Source organism: Jatropha curcas, chromosome 10 (genome assembly GCF_041381405.1).
Source record: "Jatropha curcas cultivar XTBG-Jc1 chromosome 10, XTBG_Jcur_1.0, whole genome shotgun sequence".
In the NCBI taxonomy this organism is placed as follows: domain Eukaryota; kingdom Viridiplantae; phylum Streptophyta; class Magnoliopsida; order Malpighiales; family Euphorbiaceae; genus Jatropha; species Jatropha curcas.
This window is the reverse complement of record NC_143160.1, coordinates 19,113,066-19,131,593: the sequence shown is the minus strand read 5'-3', so window position 1 is coordinate 19,131,593 and position 18,528 is coordinate 19,113,066. Positions and strand designations below refer to the sequence as shown.

At 36.5% G+C, this 18,528-nt stretch overlaps 1 protein-coding gene across 3 annotated transcripts; it reads left to right on the top strand.

Moving 5' to 3' along the window:
* The first annotated feature begins 11,016 nt into the window (after positions 1-11,016).
* ABCD2 (ABC transporter family protein) lies at positions 11,017-18,097 on the top strand. Of its 3 annotated transcripts, none has more exons than XM_037637304.2 (10): positions 11,017-11,429; positions 11,519-11,723; positions 11,829-11,896; positions 12,056-12,382; positions 12,495-12,659; positions 14,032-14,260; positions 14,798-15,036; positions 15,696-16,017; positions 16,930-17,165; positions 17,699-18,097. In XM_037637304.2, the coding sequence occupies exons 1-10, from the start codon at positions 11,190-11,192 to the stop codon at positions 17,882-17,884; spliced, it is 2,217 nt and encodes a 738-aa protein (XP_037493232.1). In that variant the 5' UTR covers positions 11,017-11,189; the 3' UTR covers positions 17,885-18,097. The 3 variants fall into 3 exon arrangements, with proteins under 3 accessions (XP_037493232.1, XP_012072865.1, XP_012072866.1); XM_012217475.4 differs by having other exon boundaries at positions 11,018-11,429; positions 16,891-17,165; XM_012217476.4 differs by having other exon boundaries at positions 11,019-11,429; positions 16,894-17,165.
* Positions 18,098-18,528: the final 431 nt, after the last annotated feature.

Genomic DNA, 18,528 nt, shown 5'->3' with positions numbered 1-18,528 from the left:
TCACACATCACCCAAGAGCATGTTATTGCAACCAAAGTTCAACAAATCAATCATTTCATACAAAATCCCAAAATATACACATGATAGCATAAATGCACAAAATCAAAATTTAAAGTAAGGTAAGTGTGTTTATGAACACTAACCTTAGAAACAAGCTTGGATTAAAGTTTCTCAAGCCTTAGCTTTGCCTTACACCTTGGTAGAAGGTTTCCCCAACCTTTGGCTCAAGTAGAGAATCTCCAAATTTCTTGAAATTAGTCACTAAAAACCACTTCTCAACCTTAATTCTCTAGGATTACTTACATAAATCAAGTTTAATGATGTAAATTTGGTGGATTTAGTGAGTAGAAGTGAAGAAAAAACAAAGAAGAGAAGAAGAGAGAAAGTTGGCGTTGGAAATGGAGGAGGTGAAGAAGAAGAAAAGAAAAAGTGTTGCTCAATAATTGGAGTTGACCTTATAAAGTGATCAAAGGGTATTTAGGTCTTTTTTCACATTTGGATGGCTAAGATTAAGTCAATAGTGTGGGTCACGAATATGTATGGCACAACCCAAGAGGGGGGGGGGGGTGAATTGGGTTTTCTAAACTCAGATACAAATTTTAGAAATTCTAAACAGAAATTAGAATTCTAAGCACAGCGGAAAAACACACACAGAACTTTGTGAGAATAGAATGTGAATTAGAATACCCTCACAATGTTCTACTTATAAAAGATAGAAAGTCTGTGCGAAGTGCAGCTATTGATTAGAACAGCTTCTCACTGACTTATACATTATCAGAACTTCTTTATGAAGGAAAGTTATAGAAATTGAAACTTCCTCATAAAGTTTGTGTAAACATATATAAAGCTATGTGAATGACAGTTATTACGTTTAGAACTTCTTCACAGAGCCTTAATCAAAAATTAGAACAACTTTATGATGGAGAGCTATCAAGATTAGAACGTCCTCATAAAGTTTAGAACATTAAATAGAACCCAAATAGTGAAATATACTAGGAATAAAATAACAGTTAGAACATTGTATATTCACTTTATTAGAATACCAGAGTTCTAATGTTCAGGAAAGATGAAACTTATTAACGTTTTAGAACATCTGAATATTAACAATTTCAGCGTTTCTAAGAAATTAAACAAGAGTGTAAAAGAGACAGTATCAACCAAACTCAGAAAAAAAGAGATCAACACCGAGAATTATAGTGGTTCGGCACTAACTCGCCTACATCCACTCCCCAAGACGCATCTTGAGATCCTCCACTAAGTTATCTCTTTTAAAGGGTAAGAGACAAACCAACAGTACAAGGCAATAGATCAAAAACCTAGATCTACCCTTTTTGTCCCTCTAGATTTTCCAAAGGTTCTAGTTAACCTCAACCCTTTCTGTTTTTGGTAGAGTACAGAACACTCGATTCAAGACATTACTATCCCACACATGGAGAAGGTCGCTTGATAACCTCTATCTCAATAGCTTCTAACCTGAGCTATTACACACAAAAGTTTAACAAATAAAGAGCCTGTCTACTATAGATTACACAATCTAAATAGATAGAAAGAAACGCCCATATAAGCACAGGAAAAACAGTTTTAACAGATTAGAAGATCAATTAGAACACAGAACTGTTTTTCAAAAGTAATTGTAAAAATTCTTTTCACTTTTAAATATTGAAAACATTAAGTGTAGAGATGAAAAGAAAATGGGGGTAGAGTAAGTTTTGAGAGAAAAGAATTCGTTCAATGAGAGAGAGTGCTCTTAAAACAAATACTCTTACTTCACCAAATGTTTAAGGCGTGAACGTTCCTTTATATAGGAAGCAAAGGAGCTGTCGCCTTTTGGAAAGAGGTATCAATCAGAATATTTTCTTTCCTTATTTTAGAAGATGTGAAAATCTTTGTTACCAAAAATTATTTTATCCCTTTTTGGTAAGAGAATAAAATCTGATTTTCACTTTCCTTTTAGAAAAGATTTTCGAATGCGTTTATTTTGGAAGGGTATTTTTGCGGAAAGATATTCTTACTAAAACCGAAAGAGATTCTTTTTCGTTTTTAAGGTAAGAAAATAATTTTAAGTACTTTGGATCTATCAAAAGATTATTTCCGAAAAGAGAGAGATTGTATTACCAAAAACATTTAGAGAGGAGATCTCTTTAGTTTTAGGAAAATAAAACTTTCCGATTTAAAGGAATATTTTCGAAAATAAATTATTTTGAAGAAAACTAGTTTTCCGAAAAATATTTTTGAGAGAAAAAGATTTTTGTGCTCATATATGGAATTTCTCTCTATCCTACAAAGTTTTCCTAAATACCTAGCTACTAGGTCTTCGAAATCTTCACACACAAAGTAGAATTTGCCTTGTACGATTTCTTTCCAAAGAATTTCTGTATAAAATAGAATTAGCACACATAACATAAATTTAAATTTATTCATTTTGTATTAATCATCAAAATCCAAGATTTAAAGATTGACCCTTGAGCCAACAAATAGTAATCTCATCTAATGGCTAAAAATATTCTCCAATTAAATTCCTTCAAAATATTATTTTTCTCCACAAAATTCTCAAATTTACTCTATAAAAATAATTCCTCAAATTTCCTTAATTAATATAACACCATAATTTACTATTCACTAATTATCTAAATTCTCCAAAAATATTCATTACTTACTTTCTACCCATAAAAATCATGTATGCATACTCCAAAATTATCAAATAAAATATGACATATAGATAGTAATTTTTTTCGGACAAAAATAATACTGATTTCCAGACCGATGGTACTATTCACAGACTGGTGGTACTATTCACAGACCGGCAAAACTATTATTTTAGACACAGAAAAATCAGGGCGTTACACATTTCATGCATACATGGCATATGCATTGTATATTTTTCTTTGCATGTTACTTTTATACTTACAGATACGTGCTCGTCTGAGAGCCTCGCCATCGCCAGCTTGAGGCACGCCGCCTCATACAATTGACCCACCTCATTATAGTCAGCGATCGAAACCTGTCAAATCACGCTAGGGCAGCTAATAAGAGAGTGAAATAATATAGATTTATTGTTAGAAGAAGAGAAGAGAATACCAAACTGACGCGGAACCCAATGAAAATAAATTTCATGAACTCAATGACAAGTTTTGGAAGAGATCAAAGATCTAGAATAAACTCCCCTCTATGGCACCCAAAGCTTAATGAAGCAAGAACACCAATAATAGAGTAAAAGAATAAGATAAACGCCATAAAGAATTGATAAGTTTACCTTGATTCTTGATGCAATTAGAAGAATGCAATCTCACACTCTCTAAAAACATGAACACGCCAAAGGCATGGAAGAAGAAAAACCTCTCTTTTAATTGATTGAATAATTGATGTTATATTTACAAAATAACAAGCTATTTATACTAATCTAAGAGGTCCAGATCCTTAAAGGATTTAGAGTTAGCTAAGGAGTAGGATTTAGCAAATCTAAACCAACTAAGGATAAGACTAATAAAATCAAAACAACTTAAGGATTTGGAGATCTAATCCAAATCCACTAAAGATTGACTAAATCCTCAAATTTCCTTAATTAATATAACACCATAATTTACTATTCACTAATTATCTAAATTCTCCAAAAATATTCATTACTTACTTTCTACCCATAAAAATCATGTATGCATACTCCAAAATTATCAAATAAAATATGACATATAGATAGTAATTTTTTTCGATCAAAAATAATACTGATTTCCAGACCGATGGTACTATTCACAGACTGGTGGTACTATTCACAGACCGGCAAAACTATTATTTTAGACACAGAAAAATCAGGGCGTTACACATTCCATGCATACATGGCATATGCATTGTATATTTTTCTTTGCATGTTACTTTTATACTTACAGATACGTGCTCGTCTGAGAGCCTCGCCATCGCCAGCTTGAGGCACGCCGCCTCATACAATTGACCCACCTCATTATAGTCAGCGATCGAAACCTGTCAAATCACGCTAGGGCAGCTAATAAGAGAGTGAAATAATATAGATTTATTGTTAGAAGAAGAGAAGAGAATACCAAACTGACGCGGAACCCAATGAAAATAAATTTCATGAACTCAATGACAAGTTTTGGAAGAGATCAAAGATCTAGAATAAACTCCCCTCTATGGCACCCAAAGCTTAATGAAGCAAGAACACCAATAATAGAGTAAAAGAATAAGATAAACGCCATAAAGAATTGATAAGTTTACCTTGATTCTTGATGCAATTAGAAGAATGCAATCTCACACTCTCTAAAAACATGAACACGCCAAAGGCATGGAAGAAGAAAAACCTCTCTTTTAATTGATTGAATAATTGATGTTATATTTACAAAATAACAAGCTATTTATACTAATCTAAGAGGTCCAGATCCTTAAAGGATTTAGAGTTAGCTAAGGAGTAGGATTTAGCAAATCTAAACCAACTAAGGATAAGACTAATAAAATCAAAACAACTTAAGGATTTGGAGATCTAATCCAAATCCACTAAAGATTGACTAAATCTAATCAAAATAAGGCTAATTATTCAAGGGTGGATGAAATATTGGAGGCCCAACCCATTAACAAAGTAAAAACCCAAAATAAGCTAATTAACTAAATGAGAGGCAGGGACAAGCACGGCCTGGGTGTGCTATTTGGCACAGGCGTGCTTCAATGTAAAGGTTCCCTCGTGAGAGTCAGAGGGAAGCACGGCCAGGGTGTGCTATTTGGCACGGGCGTGCTTCAATGTAGAGGTTCCCTCGTGAGAGTCAGAGGGAAGCACGGCCAGGGTGTGCTATTTGGCACGGGGGTGCTTCAGAGTCAGAGGGAAGCACGGCCTGGGTGTGCTATTTGGCACGGGGTGTGCTTCAAGGTAGTTGTTTTCCTCAGCAAGTCAGACGAGGGCACGGCCTGGGGTGTGCCATCTAGCATGGGCGTGCTAACCAATTCATGTTCCCATTCAACATGTGCTTCTATTAATGTGAGAAACTTAGGTGTTCCTTCAAGTTCTTCATAGCACTTGTTGAAAGCAAGGTCATGGAGCTCTTTTGTAACTTGTTCTTGAATGTGTAAGGACATGGTTGCTCCATACTTCTTTGCACGGCTCCTTGTAATTGGTCCACTAGGAAGTGCTAATGGATTGTCATTGTTGTGGTCCTTGTTCCCTTGAGCTCCATAGGTGGTTGGTGGTAGTGGATCCGTATCAACTTACATAGGTGTAGTCTGGCGGAATCATTCGGTAAGGGCTCACAAGGTAGGTCTCCAGCATTACCCTGTGCCACTCGCCCTGTGCACTCCAAAATAAAAGAGAAGCACCTGGGTCATGCTTCGACTTGCCGACAATGACAGTCGTATCCAAAGCCTCGGATTAGAGCCCTTCCTCACATGCTTGCCTTGTTGTTGCTGCTGCAAGAATAAAACACGATTTAGCAAATAAAAGAAAAGGACACTGGGGCAAAGCCTAGACAGAATAAAAGGAGATAAAACTCACTTGTGCTGAGGCATTGCCCTGATCCCTATCAACCTCCTCCACCTTGGTGAAGGGGTCAAACTCAAATGGCGGAGGGATATGGACTAGAAGCTGAGTCCGTACAAAGATGGCATAAGCGCCGGGTACAAAAGCGGTGAAGTGGTCAGTGGCAGCCGATCCTCTCCATGCAGCTGCAATATCCTGCTCCAGCCTAATAGACCGAGTGGACAACATATAATATGGCACATCGTGAGGCACCCTCCTCCTATCAGGCTTAAGCTCCCACTCGTACACCCTCTCTCCGAGGTAGTACATATCGTAAAACAAACCAGAAAGGAGAAGTTGCCTCTGCTGGTACCCAACAGCTGCCTGGACGAAGTTAGGATACTCAGTCACCTCCCCCCAATGGTACCTCACTATCTGCAAAATTACAATAATTTTATCAAAATAAAAAAGAAAGAAAGAAAGAAGAAAGAAAGAAGAAAGAAAAAAGAAAAAAGCAAAAAAAAGAGAGTAAGAAAAAAGAAAAGAAAAATAGGAAAAATATAAATAAAGACAGAGCGAGGTAACAACTTACCTGATCCCAGGATAAGTTGTTCAGCAGCTATCGAAATACCGATATCTCTGAGGTAATGTGAGCATACCTCTGGCTGAACCTCCAAGCTCGACCTTGAGGGAGAGTCCTCGCATTAGTGTCAGCATTGAAGCCACACAAGCTCAGCATAGGGAGGACTCGGTGCTCATAAGCCCAAATCTATCCGAAGAAAAAAAATAGAACTCTGTGAGTAAATAAAAAAGCAAGAAGAAGGCACAAAAGAGGAAAAAATCAAGGAAAATGTGATTTCATACCTCAATGATGCGCCTACAGCTGACCTTTAGGTGCGCCCCTCGGATACAGAGGTCCATACCATAATACAAGTAAGATAGGGCAGCAACTCCGCAGTTAAACTGCCAAGTCGCATCCAAATCCTGTAAAGGTGGCAACAATGCCAAATCTGCGTCATTACCATGGTTGGTGAATAAGGTGGTCAACAGCAGATAAAAGATAAAGGCTCGTGCTACCATATCCACATTTAGCTCCTCAACGCACTCTTGAGGTATCTTCTTGTACTGAGAGATGATGCTCTCATAGTGAACTCTCTTATCAGAGATGGTGGGCTCCATCCTGATAGCTGCTCGGAGGCTCGCTCGCAAGTCTGGCCAGTCTAGGGTCCTCAACTATTCGTCAAAGACAACTGACTACCCTCCAAATGGAAGTCCAGTGATGGCAGCAAAATCAACCAGCGTAATTGTCATCTCACCGAATGGTAGATGGAAGGTGTGAGAAGTGTCCATTCACTGCTCCATGAGCGCCAAAATACAGGAAGGAAGGGTTCGCCCCTACACCCGTGGTAGAGTGTCGACAAAGTGACCAAAGCCTACTTCCCGGACACGGTCGTAGACTCAGACAGGCAACCAGTCTAAGCACTCGCCAGCAGCATAGGCGTTGCCACCAGACTTTCTGCACTTCACGCTCTTCTACAAAATAAACCATTGTAAGTACATTAATAAAGTGTAAAGGCACATATTCATATGTGTTGATGCAAGTAATCAAGAAAAAAATAACAAAAGCGACAAAAATATGTTTTTCACAGCTACTATGACGTAAGCCACTGAGTAGTACAGCAAGGCACTACTCAAGTGGTGTGCGCCAATACTGCTATGGAGAATGCCACAGCATAACAAAGCAGCTAAATAGCTAAAGAAGTGATGCACGCCACAGTGACCTAACACAGCCTAAAAATGCCCAAAATGGTAAATTTCTACCTAGTTTGTGATTTCTAACCTAATGTTCGCATGTTTCTAGTATTTATAATGTAGGAAAAGTAAGAAAAAAAAGTTCCAGGTTACCTCAGATGTGCCTCAGCAAAGGTGGTAGGGTAAATCATGCCACAGGCTGATAGAAGTCCCTGCGTCGGGGATAAACTCCTACAATTTCATGTTGTGGTCCACAGGTCGAGTCATGAGATCAATCACTGCATCTCCAAGAAGTCAATCCGCAATGTTCTCGGCAGCCATAAGTCTTGATTGAGAGAAAGAGGAAAAGCGAAGGAAAGAGAGCTTTAGGAAGAAGTTTGGTAAGTTAGGTTGAAAGTGACAAATAATTGTCACTTTCACCTTTTATAAAGTTAAAAAGGCCCATGGGCCCGACTTTTGCCTTTGCGCCCAGTTTGGTCTAACGGCCCACTTGCTACGACCAGCTCTCATGCCTAGCCAGCAACCCGTCAACAGCCCACCACCTAAGCAGGGGTAACACACCGCTGGCCACAGGTAAGTTTTCTCGTTTCGTGTACCACAGCACGACTTTTAATAAATTCATACAAAAACACACAAACTCACGCATTTATGTGCAGAATCAATTTTATGCAAATTCACGCTTCACACGTGCATGCTTTTCCAGGCATAATCACGAAATTTCTAACTCTTAACCATCGGCCAAAGGCCTACTTTCCTATTAGCAAAAAAAAATGTGTTCCCAGAGGCAGGCAACCGTAAGTCCCCTAAGGCAAGCAACCTAAGCCCTTCAAAGAAGGCATACATCCATTGAAGCTGCTGACATCACCGTGGCATAGCTCATCCTCATTCTATGTCCTCAGTGATAACCTCCCACAATGGAGCATTTCAGATCAAGCTATCCCAAATGGCACACCCAAGCCGTCCCAAATGGTGCACCTAAGCCACCAAATGGTGCACCTAAGCTGCCAAATGGTATAGTCAGCCACAGAAGCCGCCAATAATCACCATGGCAAATCTCCTCTACCCTCCATGACCTTAGTCACAACCTCCACAGTGGAGCATTTCAGAACTAAGCCGCCAACTGATGCAGTTAGCCGCAGAAGCCGCCAACAATCACCATGGTGCATCTCCTCCGCCCTCCATGTCCTCAGTGACAACCTCCCACAGTGGAGCATTTCATATCAAAGTTGCTGAATAGCGAAGTCTACCGCAGAAGCCACCAAAAATCACCATGCCGCATCTCCTCCACCCTCCATGTCCTCAGTGATAACATCCCACAGTGGAGCATTTCATATCAAAGCCACCAACTAGCGCAGTCAACTATAGAGCCGCCAAAAATCACCATGGCGCATTTCCTCCACCATACATGTCCTCAATGACAACCTCCTAAAGTGGAGCATTATAGATCAAGGCCGCCAACTGGCGCAGTCAGCCGCAGAAGTTGCCAAAACTCACCAAGGCGCATTTCCTCTGCCCTACATGTCCATAGTGACAACCTCCACAGTGGAACATTTCAACAAAGCCGCCAACTGGCGCAGTCGGCCGCAGAAGACGCGAACCACCATGACACAATTTGCCTGCCTAACCCCGCAAAAATGGCAACTTACATCAATAAAGCTGTCAAAATGGTGCCCCTCATCCATCCAAGCCGTTTGAGGAACGCAAGTCAGCTAGGTAAGTATTTCTTACTTGCGCATCTACTTTATACTTTGACGACATCTTACTCAAAAAGCAAAATATCATTAAAGTGGGTGCAAATTGTGATGATCAATCGTTTTTTACATAAGGGTGGATCAGGATTCCCGATCGTTCGGGTTTTTGAACCAATGGTCCTGGCTGAGGTAATATACGTGTTTAACTATTTTTACTTTTTCGAGTCACCAGGCGTTTTGTGATGAAAATGGGCCCGAGAAGCATGTCGAGCCCACCCGGCTCACTTCCCAGTTCACCAACTTGTTTAGCATGCCACCCGGTTTGATTTTGTAAAAGTGGGCCGACCTTATTTTGGGGCTCACCAGTGCTATTTTTGCCACATAAGCCCTAAAATAAGGCTACACATTCCTATTTGCCTATAAATAAGGCATAGGGAATTGTGTAAAAGCAGAATTTTTGAAAACCTTTAGCAAATTATTGCATTTTCGAAACTCAACTCAAAATCAAAGCTAAACTTGTGTTTCTTTTTGGTTTAAATTGTGATTCATTCATTTTCATTCATCCATTTTCATTCATTCATTTTCATTCATTCATTTTCATTCATTAAGAACCTTAAGGATTCATTGAAAATCCCAAACGCATGTAGATCTAATCCTAGACTTGGATTGTTGGATCAAAAAACTCAACTTTTGGGTTTCTTCATCCATTCTTTTCAAACCTTTGATAATCTTCAAAAAAGGTAATTTCTGAGCGCCTTTAATCCATTTCTCCATCTCTTTTTCATTTTATATTGGCGTTAAATCACCATTTGTGAGCCTGGTTGTGAGGAAAATCCGGGATCAACCAAAACAAGTTATGTGTGTCAAAGTGGCATGAATTTCATTTTATATTGGTGTTAAATCGACTAATTTGAGAATTTTTCCTAAAGAGGGTGGCAACTCCTAAAACTAAAACTCTTACCAATGTAAAAGGTATTTTTATTAATCCCTTTTCAAAAGGATCACCATTTTTGAGGATTAATAAAACGTGTTTAATAAAAGAAAACCACTTTAAATAAATAAAATCAACTAAGCCCGTTTCGATTTGATTCTTTCCTTCCATGGAAAAAATCACGCTTCCTCAACGGCCATTGTATTTGCCTTGAAAATTTGGAGACATTACCTTTAAGGAGAGAAATGCCATATCTTCATAGATAATAAGAGTTTAAAGTATTTGGGAACTCAGAGGGAATTAAATTTGAGACAAAGGAGATGGCTTGAACTGATAAAAGATTAAAATTGTATTATAAACTATCAGCCAGGAAAAGCTAATGTAGTAGTAGATGCTTTTCAGAGATTCATGATAGGTAAATTTCGAGATGAAATTTCTTTAAGGTTGTAATATCCTCAATTTAGTAATTCTAGAAATTCTAGTTATCTTATTATTATTATTAAGAATTTAATTTTAATGTTGTTATTGGAATATATTTTTGGTTTGTGAAAATTTTTGTATGTATAATTATATCTCTAAATATATATATATATATATATATATATATATATATATATATATATATATATTTGCAATTCCTCTTAATTGTATTTTGTTTTAAAATATTTATTTATTTATTATTTATTTGACTCGAGGATTTATATTTAACCTGTACCCAACTTAACTCGTTTATAACCTACAGGTTCAAGCATTTAAGTGGTAGGATTGAGTAAAAAAATTATTGACTGGCACATAGTACTTTAAATAGATAAATTCCAACTTGAATCTACAGCCAAGTCATAAATGCACTTACCACTGTACTATGTCTTGTATATGCTTATTGAGATGTGTTAATCATTCTTCATTCAATGCTATTGATAGGGATGAATATCAAGAAATGAAATTTTAAGGGCATAATAGTCAAAATCCATAAAATTTGGGGTCTCGAAATGTATTTAGCCATTCAAAAATGAGTGGACGATAAATAATAAACCTTCAGTTAAAAAAAAAAAAAAAAAAAAAACAAGACATAACAAACCTGAATAATTAATAAAAAGAAGTCCGTGGCAATACTGAGACCGCAAGTTTGTGTCGCGGATAATTCTAATGTTATTTCGTATATAAATATATAATCGGTTATCTCAAATTCTGAGACGCCATTTCTGCAGTTGAATCAAATCTACACAGAAGAAGAAACGAGGGGAGAAGAAGAAGAAGAACAATAATAATAATAATAATAATAATATATGTATAAAATATATATTCAAGAACAATACTGTATACATATATAAATATATATACATACATAAAAGTGCAACAAAGGACGATGATACTCCAAACACAAGCTCACCAACTGTTCCTTCTCTCTTCTTGCTCGTCTACTTACAGTCCCAATAAGGGCGAACGGCATTATCCTCATTATCAAGTTCAAATAGGCCTCCATACTCACAGGTATCCCGTTTTAGCTATAGCCATGTCTACCACTACTGCTACTACAACTCGCAGAAGAAGAAATCGTTTCAGATCAGCTGCCACTGTCTCCGCTTCTTCACCTTCACCGGACAAGGTTATTCTAAGTTTTGAAATTTGCTTTACCGTTTGAATTTCTTGGTTACTGCTTTTGTTGTTCAAAAATAAAAGTTTTGCTTGGAAAAGAATGATGATGAAGAAGAAAGAAAGGTGCCTGAGCTACAAACGCTCTTCAGAAGATTTTGGAAAGTGGCAGCGCCGTATTGGTTCTCAGACGATAAGGTTAAAGCCAGATTGCAATTGGCTGCTGTATTTGCTCTCACTTTAGGCACTACTGGTATAAGCGTTGGCTTCAGTTTCCTTGGCCGTGACTTCTATAACGCCCTTGCTAGTAAGCTTGGCTTGAACCGTCCATTTTTTTTAAATTTCAAGTTTCTTTCTTTTCCTCTTTTTGAATGCTAACTCGAAAATTAAAAAAATAAAATAAAATTGCTAGACAAGGACCAAGAACAGTTCACCAAGCAACTTCTCTATTACCTTGGAGGCTTCGCAGGAGGAATTCCGGTGAGCACTCAAAAAATATTGCTTAGGTATTACTCTGCTAGTCGCATCTTTTATATCTGTATATGGGGAATTTTTAAAATTTCAACTAGCCCGCAGTGTACTTTGAGCTTTCTGATTACTGTTGGTGCTTGAATTTGACATCTCTGTGTTGTTCTCTAGTTCTTTGTGCTAAGAGATTATGCAAGAGAAACTCTTGCACTGCGTTGGAGATCTTGGATGACAAAATATTACATGGAGCGGTATCTGAACAATCAAGCATTTTACAAAATTCAATCCCAATCAATTGTTGATAATCCAGATCAGCGGATTGTTGATGATCTAAGTTCCTTCACGGGAACAGCCCTTGCTTTCTCATTGACACTTTTCAATGCAGCTGTAGACTTGATATCATTTAGTAACATCTTGTATGGCATCTATCCGCCACTTTTTATTGTTCTTCTTGTATATTCTCTTGGTGGAACTGCAATTAGTGTTTATCTTGGAAGGGTAATTTTCTTATCTTTACAGCAATTTTGGTTTCTACTAAATGATTAGCTTTTTGTCTTGAAAGATACAAATCATTAAATTGAACTGGGTTATATTTCACTTTCAATTTCAGGGATTGGTGACTCTAAATTTCTTACAAGAGAAAAAAGAAGCAGATTTCCGCTATGGGCTTGTTCGTGTTCGGGAAAATGCTGAATCAATTGCTTTCTATGGTGGTGAAGAAAACGAATTGCAACTTCTGCTGCAGCGCTTCACAAGTGCTTTTGAGAATTTAACAGTAAGAAATAAGAATTTGTTTTGATCTTCTATTCTAAACTTATTTCCATTTTCTTGTTATTGAACTCTCCCACAACCTAGTTTTTAACTTAATTCTAGGTTGAACCTAGGTTTGGATGGAAGGAGTTAGGAAGTCTACCATTACAATTATATATTTATAGCAAGGAAAATAGGAAAGAAGCAAGGGAATAAGCAGTCAAGCTTGAAGAGCTTCGATGACATATGGCCGTTATAAGGCTAAAGCAATAGCAAGCATACTTTTGGCCCACTATACAACCTAAAGAACTATGGATATAGATTAAACTATCAAAACTTTGCCTAGTGTTGGCTCTGCCAAAGAAGGGACTTATAAGCGTGGTTTACATATTTTCCTAGCTTCCTGTTTTTGTGCATACAATTCTAGTAATAATTAGTCTTTGCCAATGTACTGAATAAACCTTAAGCAAACCTAAGAGGAGCGTGAACTATCCCTAAGCAAATCTAGGAGGGACCATCATTAAGCTTGAGATTCTGGTAATAATTAGTGTTAGACCCATGAATGAATAAACCGTAAGCAATCTAAGAAGAGCATGAACTACCCTAGCCCGCAGAACACTAGGAGCTAATGGTCATATTAATTAGTCTTAGCCCATTTATTGGAAACTGCACCATCATGCTACAGTGCACTAGTTTGGCTGTAATATGATACTTTGATAATTTTTCAATAGTAAGAACATTGCTTTGATGAAATGTAACAATTAGGACACAAATTGAACCCCTGTAACCAAAGCATGAACCACAAATATATTCCCCTGCAAGCCTGTTTTTTGGCATTTGAAGAGTTACCTTCTCTTCCTTTTCTTGTTTTTCTAAACTACGCGTTTTTGTTAGCGCCATGGAGAAGGATTTGTGGTTGAAGTAAATTTAGAATCCTAAGTTCTAACATGCAAATAATCTTTCTTCAACCGAAATAATGTGCCTAAAAGTCTACAATCTATATAGTTATATAACTCAGCCTAGCCTGAACCAATTTGAGTTTGGAAACACCCCATAGCATATATTATTTCTTATTGAATTCTTATTCGTAAAATGCTTAGAAGAAGAATAAGAAATACAAGTAGCTTCCTCTTTCCTGGACAGGTTTCAGTCACAATTAGGTTTCAAACCAAGATGGGAAGGTAGATATGTCGCCACATCAGAAGTTCTTCAGCAATCATAAATGTTGTTATCAGCCGCCTTTCAGTCTTTATACAAAAAAGTTTGAATTGTGTTGTTTGATGACTTGTTTTTTCTTTTAGATGCATTGTATTATGATATTTTGTTGTTATCTTATGCCAATTTGTTCTCAGAGGGTTATATGATTAACTGTTTGACATTTATTAATTAATTTCCAGGAATTGTTGATATCTTCCAGAAATCTAGAGTTTTTTACCAACGGCTACCGATACTTAATTCAAATCCTTCCTGCTGCTGTTGTTGCACCCATGTATTTCTCAGGAAAAATTGAGTTTGGGGTAATTAATCAGTCAGTATCTGCTTTTAATCATATCCTTGGAGATTTTTCTCTCATTGTTTACCAGTTTCAAGCCATCAGCGCTTTTTCAGCTGTCATTGATCGATTAGGTACTATCTTAGTGCATCTCTCTGTCGCTTTTTTGGCTTGGTTTCACTTCCTGAAATGAGTGAAAAGAAAGAATGTGATTATTTCACTTTATAAAGGAATTTCCATGGCAACAGAAGGAAGATAAATGTTTTAATGCAGGGTAAACATGCACATGCATTTCACTTTATAACTCAGTACTGTTCACCAATTGTGCATTTGAAAAATCTATCCTTAAGTTCCTTTGCCTCCTGAACCTGGCCTGTATGTTATAAGTGATGTTAGAACTTTTCTTTCTGCTTCTTTTTCCAGAAACTAATTTTCCAGCCATACTTCATTTTAATTATTTCACATGGAACTTCATGTTTTTGGGAAATTTTTTCTTGGGTGAAATTGAGTTATTTTATCCCATCTCATAGAAATTTATTTTTTGACCACTTAATTTCTTTTCATACGATCTGTTTCAGGCTTGAAATCCTAAAACTGGAATGGGAAATCCTCAATGACATTGGTGTTTTGCATTTGAATGGTTAATTAACATAACCATTTTCTGTATGCAGGTGAATTTGATGATGTGTTGGATAGCAGCAGCTCTAAATGCCTCTCCGACTCAGAAGAGATTTCTCTTTCATACTGTAATGTCAGTAGCTCACTTGTTTTGGAGTCTAATGGGTCCATGCCAATAGACAACTTTCAAAAATTACTCAATGTAGAGAATTTGACTCTACAAACGCCTACTAGTAAAGCGACACTGATTAGGGAATTGTCATTGGTGATCAACGAGAAAGATCATTTGCTGGTAATTGGTGATTCATTTTGTGTTTTGATTTATTGAGTTAACATGTTGAGCTAGTTACTTTTGCAATGATGAAAGTTATTGATTATTTTAAGGGTAAATTATACCAATATTAACTAAACTTTATACTTAGTTTCATCAAGGTCACTTAATTTCAATCTATCATTTTTCATTCACTAAAGTTCAATTTTGTTTCAACGGGAGATCACCCATTAGAATCTGGTGACCAGAATGATAACATGATACTAAAAATAAACAAAAATACTATGATTATGAGCAGGCATAAGATGGAGAAGAAGAAAAGTTTATAAAATACAATGACAGACTGTGATTTATTTTCTTTTTCTCTCTTTTTTTTTCCTATTTCATTTGGGTGGCATTATTCTAGCTAGATCAATGAGTAGGTCTCAAATTAGTATATTAAGATAAAATATGAATTTGTGAATGAAATATTTTACTTTTAGTGACATGCCAATATTTCCGTGCACTGGATTTCAGTGGGTGATCTCCCATCAAAAAAAATAATCAAAGTTTAGTAACTAAAACATAACAAATTGAAGTATGGTGACTTTAATTGAAGTATTGTGACTTTAATGTAACTAAATGTAAAGTTTGGTAATCATCAATGTAATTTACCCATTGTTTTAAAATTGGCTTAACAGGTGACTGGACCTAGTGGGAGTGGTAAAACTTCTTTGTTAAGAGCACTGGCTGGCCTTTGGAAAGTTGGAAGAGGAAAAATAACTTTCTATGTAAATGATGGGTATGATTCTCAATTACACACTTCTTCAGAAGAGTCTTCTATTGAAGACCATAGGTCACATGATAAAGTAGAACTTGATAGGCCAGTAAGTAGAAATTCTAGAGGCATATTTTTTCTTCCGCAGAGACCGTATATGGTCTTGGGAACCCTTCGTCAGCAATTGTTGTACCCTACGTGGATTGATGACATAATTCCCATGTTGGATGGTACCAAACTAACTGGTATGTTTCTAAATCATCATCTTATCAATAGTATTTGTTTTTTTGAGTCGCACTGCAATATAGATTTTGTGTAGAAGTGCCATGTTCAGTGTTTTTGAGAAACAACACGACTATATCACTCTCCATATTTCTCAATTTATATGCTTGTGTGATTAAATATGACTTGGATGATAAAATAAGACAAACATGTTTCTAGTTCTATAATTGCCTATTATTGTATCTTTTTTATGTTTCTACAAAGCGATTAAAAATAGAAAGCACTGAGAGCATTTAGGTCCTGCATCCTAAATACAGAAAAGAAAAATGAATATTTAGAGGAGATAAACCATTCTTCCAAACCAAATACTTTATATTCTCGGGCTGAATCATCTGAGGTGTGTAATTAGTTGAATCAACTCTCCACAATGAAACACTTTCTACGATTTATTTGACTATGTCTAAATAGTACTTGTTAAGGTACAACTATTTCTTTAAACCCGAACTCTATATTGCTGGGTAATGTTGGTCCTAGGTAGTACTGATAGGCTTATGTTCAGCAATTTGTTGGCTCTAATGCGCAAAAATGTCTTATCCAGTGTATTCTTTTAGGCTACGTTAGTTAAACCATAAATGCAATATAATAAAATGAATCACATAAGCAAGGTTACATTACATTCCATTATAGCTTACCAACCGTTGCATTAGATCATTTTGCATTACATTCCATTGCAACTTATCAAATATTGCATTATATCATTTTGCAAAGTCATTCTTGCTACTTGGCCCTACCATGTAACAATTATTTTGATCTTTCCTCTCATGCAGTGATCTTGTGCATATCATGTTGCAAATTTATTACTTTAATGAAAATGAGAAATTTTGACTTAACTTTAGCAGGTCCGATGTCGTTCCTGATGGGTAAACCAAACTCAGAAAATATGCAGGGAAAGCCCAATAAGCCCACAACAGATGATTTAATACGAGTCTTAGAGAATGTTCGTCTTGGCTATATATTTTCACGTTTTGGTAGTCTGGATTCAACACACGAGTGGTCTAGTGTTCTTTCCCTCGGTGAGCAGCAACGTCTTGCTTTTGCCCGTCTTTTGCTTTCTAAACCAAGGTTGGTTCTATTGGATGAATCTACTAGTGCCTTGGATGAAGCCAATGAGGTATTTCAGTTCCCAATTTAGATTCTCTTATAATGAAAGTTATTATAACCTGTTTGCTGAACTGCCAAAAAAATTTGATTGTTGGCTCAAGAGGGTACTCCTGGTTATAGTTATGCAATAAAAAATGTCACCCTTCTAGCATTGGATCTCCCTAAACCAAGCAAATCATGGAGTTACTTGCAAGGAAAAGGTCTAGTGTTAGATTCTCATTTCAGGTATTTTCATACGACATCCACAGTTTTGGCCTAGTAGTTCAGCAAAGGCCCAAGTTAAGTCATCGCCCCCACCCTAAAAAAAAGGCCATATGTAAACTCTAGATAGTAAGTGGGCCATATGATTCATGGACTGTTTTGGAAGCAACAAGCTTTCAAGAAAGAAACAGATTCTAGTCTATGTCCCGTTGCATTTCCTACATCCTCAAGATTCAGAGGACTTGTGCATATACGAGTATTACAGGCTATTTGCAATAATTAAGTGATTGGGCAAAGGATATTTTATCTTAGTTTGTTTATTCTTGTGCTTTATCATTACAGGCACATCTTTACCAACAGATTGAAGCAGCAGGCATAACCTATGTTAGTATTGGCCACAGAAGAACTCTTTATGAACACCACAACATGATCTTACATATATCCTCAGTAGATCCTTACAGCAATGAACGTAATTGGCACTTCGACTCTATAAGTCCTGGAGCATTGTCTGATTTGGCAAATCAGTAATGAGTGATGGTGATAGTTGCATTACAATCAATTTCTAATGAATGCATGGTTTATAGGATCCTAGCTTGTCTAAATTTCTTCTCAACATAAAGGTAGAACAAGAATGTTATATTTGTTGGAAGAAAAGACAGAGGAGAGAATTTGATATTTGGAAAAGCACACATTTGATTTTATTCATGACATTTATATTGGAAAAGCACACATTTGATTTTATTCATGACATTTATAGGTACATCTATTAATCCAAATACATGAACTTGATTAAATACATCATAGAAAATAGAGTTGTAGTTAATCTCTAATACATGAACTTAATTAGATATATATTATGGGAAAAAGTAAATGGATAATATCAAATTAAAACAAGTTCATTTTCTCAACACCCCCTCCTTAAACTTGTTTTTTTTTTTTTTTCACTCCAAGATAAGCTCTAAGTCTGCTGAAAACTTCAAACTTCAATGCTTTAGTAAAAAAGTTTGCAACTTGTTCATCACTCTTCACATGCTTAAGAACCACTTCCTTTTTGTTGATGCTTTCTCTAAATAAAATGATATCTTGTGTCTATATGCTTGCTTCTATCATGGAAATTTGGATTTTTGCCCAAAGCAATTGCTGATTTGTTATTAATAAAAATATTTGTAACT